General features: G+C 44.4%; 1 protein-coding gene across 2 annotated transcripts in view; it reads left to right on the top strand.

Annotated features, from left to right (window-relative positions):
* Positions 1-2,007: 2,007 nt before the first annotated feature.
* The window catches only part of LOC148641470 (somatomedin-B and thrombospondin type-1 domain-containing protein), a 33,237-nt gene continuing 31,815 nt past the window's right edge, over positions 2,008-3,429 (top strand). Inside the window, exon 1 of one of the 2 annotated variants that reach the window (XM_088618187.1) lies at positions 2,008-2,708. In XM_088618187.1, the coding sequence (XP_088474313.1) occupies positions 2,459-2,708 (250 nt within the window). In that variant the 5' untranslated portion in view covers positions 2,008-2,458. The remainder of the gene's footprint in view (positions 2,709-3,429) is intronic. The other variant, XM_088618188.1, reaches the window with a different exon arrangement.

Below are 3,429 nucleotides of genomic sequence, written 5' to 3'. Positions count from 1 at the left end.
TCCAAGGATCCATCCTTTATTATTGGACCAAATGTGTTTATTTTAAGGAAGAGTCGGCTTCAATGCCAGGTGATATGGAGGAGACAGATTACAGGTCTTAACCTGACTATAAGGAAAATGTGATTTTCTTATTGTAAAGTTTTTGTTTCCCGGCCTGGAATCCTAACATTTCCACGAGTTCCCAACCTCTCAAACTAGATAGGGAGGCTACTTAATTAAGCCAACCTTTCCGGATCTAGTTCCCAGTCTCGTTAATTAGACACCTTATTTAGTTACTTCAAACTGCTGTATCCTGGCTCCATCATTAGAGCTTCAACCTCTGTATGAACAGCCTTTTCTCTTTTTATGAAAGTTCATTCATGTCCCTGCTTCAGGTGACTGTCCACCTATCCTGCCAGTATCAAATCCCACTTGTATTTCCTGACATGCATCGTCATTTCTACCACCGCCAACTGCAGCATAACAAGTGTCGACTAATCAGGTTACAAACCAACACTGAAGTTCACTGCAGCAATGGCTCTGTTTGACATACACCCGTGTAGGAATAACATTTTCATCTTTCAAAAAAAGCCCACATTCACAGTTTCAGGGTGTCTTCAGTGGTGTGAGTATGAAGTGAAACTGTGTTAGAAGTGGCTAACTGCTACAAGCAAGTAAAACCCAGTGGAGATCTGTCACTGTCCCTCTCTCATGCTTTCTTGTCTTCTGGTGTTGAAATGTCAGGTGAAGCTGTGAGAACAGACCATCTCCTCTGCCTCAGTCTCCCCCTCTCTCCTTGCTGAGTGAGAAGACACTAACAGACTTGCCTTTCTCTCTACTGTACAATGCCACTACTTGTGAGGGACAGTTCAATCAGGCAGTCCAGTCCTCCAGGCCCTGGTCACATATCACATCTCTCTCTGAACTATGTCCCTGCTGCTCCACAGAATAACTCAAACCCAGCTCTGCATTTTTGAATGACATAAAAATATCCAATGTCACCACCTTTGAGAAACACGCACATTCGAGATTTAACTTTTTTTTTATCTTGTTTGTTGGTTTCATCTGGAGGGCACTGAGTATGAAATATGAATCTTATTTACAATTTACATGTTCAGAGAAGTTCCTAAACCTAAAGTATTTCAAAGGTCCCAGTAAAGATACTGAAAACAGCTACAGCTGATCATAGGGTCTTATATCTATGTACAGAAAACTGAGTCAAGATGACAAAGATTTATTTAAACAATCTTTACAGATTACAGTACAATTTTGGTAAACTATCCCCTCTTCAATCTGAGTGCACGCTGAATGTAATTGTTATACATTTAGTCTGCTTCCAAAATTATGCTCATCTGTTACTAGCTGCAGTGTTTAAAATTCACATTTTTAATTATTATAGCTTATGCATAATTTATTTCTCCTGTTCTCCTTGTCAGTGGATATTCCCTCGGACTCTTCCTTTTAGAGCATTGTATTAGGAGGTGTGCCACAATAAAGACACACTTCTTGCAGTCTCAGAGACTGTCCTGCGGTTACCTCACAGAGGCTGGATCGATGCAGATAGTGGATTCGGTTTTTCTCTGTCATTTAGGAAACGAGATAAGTTTCCATCCTCATTACCTTCTCAGTTTAAAGTTGTGAAGAATATTATTCTACTTCCGCTGTGCTCCATAATGCATAGGAAAGATCAGTTATAAGATTACCGTAGCTGGCAGTTTGGAGATGATGTTCACTTACAATTGCAGCGCTTACTGGAGCACTGCTGTTTTTCTTGTACACCTAGAGAGCAATATCCCCGAATTCAATCGCCCTCCGCTTGAATGAAATAAATTAACGAGCTTTGTGGAAACATTGTTGTCATCTTCCCTGGTGCAGCTTGAACTGTTGGCAACACTTGTTTCGGGACGGGTGACGTCAAAGCCACCAAGACCCCCCGACGCGCTCTTTCGGGGGCGTGGCTGAACTGAAGCCCACACACCAATCAGCTCAGAGCGGGGCGGGGCTCGGACTCCAGAAGGCCAGACCCTGGAGGAGGAGAAGGAGGAGAAGACAGTTTGGCACGGGTTTGACAGCATCGCCACAGGGCCGATACATTCAAGTGTCACAGCTGGAAATGCATTGCACTAACTTCTCAGGAGCATCAGGTCCATGAGACTGTGCCGCTTTGGTTTGTTTAAATGGCGACTTTTTAGTTTAAGGTAGAAAAACGCAGTTTGGGCTACTTTTACTCTTAAAAAGCTTTGGTGCACTAGATCTAGCAAGCTCTACTGCGTGCACTTTTTATTTTCAACTGATAAGTTAGGGCATTCAGGGGGAACGTTTACATAAATAAACGATGTCATCCGGCTCGTCTCCAGTTCCCTAGTTTCTTTTCGTATCACTGTTTGTCGTTGGTTTTTTTTTATTTTCCTCAAGAGGCTCTGGAACCTACTCCACCTTTATCAAAAACGCGCACACCCCTTCCCAGACCCTCGCTAGCATGGGAATTTCCAGCCCTTTCTCGGGACGGTGCTGCATGCTCGCGTGTGGAGTTTTGGCCGTTTTTCTGGGGATGTTCCTGCAAAGGTCCGAAGCTGGCTGCGCGAAACGGGGGGATTCGAAGTGCTGCACAGGGAGGAACAACGAGTGCTACGAATATACAAGGAGAAGGGCGGTCTGCTACTGCGACACGTACTGCCAGAAAACGGGGGACTGCTGTGACGACTACCAGCCCGTCTGCCAGATATCGGGTGAGTGGACTTTCTTTCCCGGAGAGTCTCTTTCTCCTCCGGCTCGCCGCTGTTGGAGCTGCGCGGTTCCGAGACTCCCGGAGGTGGCGAGTTCCCCGGTCCAGAAGCTGTGATTGCAAGCAGGTGGGCTCCGAGGGATGTTTCGCGACGGGCGATGCTTTAAAACTAAAAAAAACAACAACTGCTGCTGCTACAGTATTCACCTGGAGTTTATAAGAAAGTCAGGGAGGAGATGTGTGTATCTCGTTGCTAATTTTTCTATGCCGTTTTCTCCACGTTAGTAGAGACGCGGTTTTCTGAGCTACAACGCCAATCTAGACTTCCAGTAGGTGTCGCTTTACAGCCTTCTAATCTTTTTTCGTAGTGTTTCTAAAATTTGGAGATCGGTTTAGGCACGACACAATATTTTTTACAAACTGTTTAATGCAGAGAATCAGGTTTTGATCTCAAGTATGCAAATTTACTTTGTTCTGTTCAATAGCGCTTTGAATAGATGCACAGGTGATTGTTTTTATGTGGTGAATAATTCACCCTTTTTTCCTACAACCGAAGGTAGCGTTGCTTTGATGAAGACCACTTGTTTTTTTGTTTTCCTCCTGTATTTGACCAGCTCTGTTCAAGCTCTTGTGGGCTGTGGGACTTGTTTTTTTCGAGCTGTGTTTGATGGGATGGGGGCAGGCTACTCCTTCGGTTCCTGGAAAAGCAAATGCCTCTCTGAACC

Source organism: Lepisosteus platostomus, chromosome 24, assembly GCF_059453375.1.
Source record: "Lepisosteus platostomus isolate fLepPlt1 chromosome 24, fLepPlt1.hap1, whole genome shotgun sequence".
Classification (NCBI taxonomy): Eukaryota; Metazoa; Chordata; class Actinopteri; order Semionotiformes; family Lepisosteidae; genus Lepisosteus; species Lepisosteus platostomus.
This window is presented reverse-complemented; position numbering and strand designations above follow the sequence as displayed.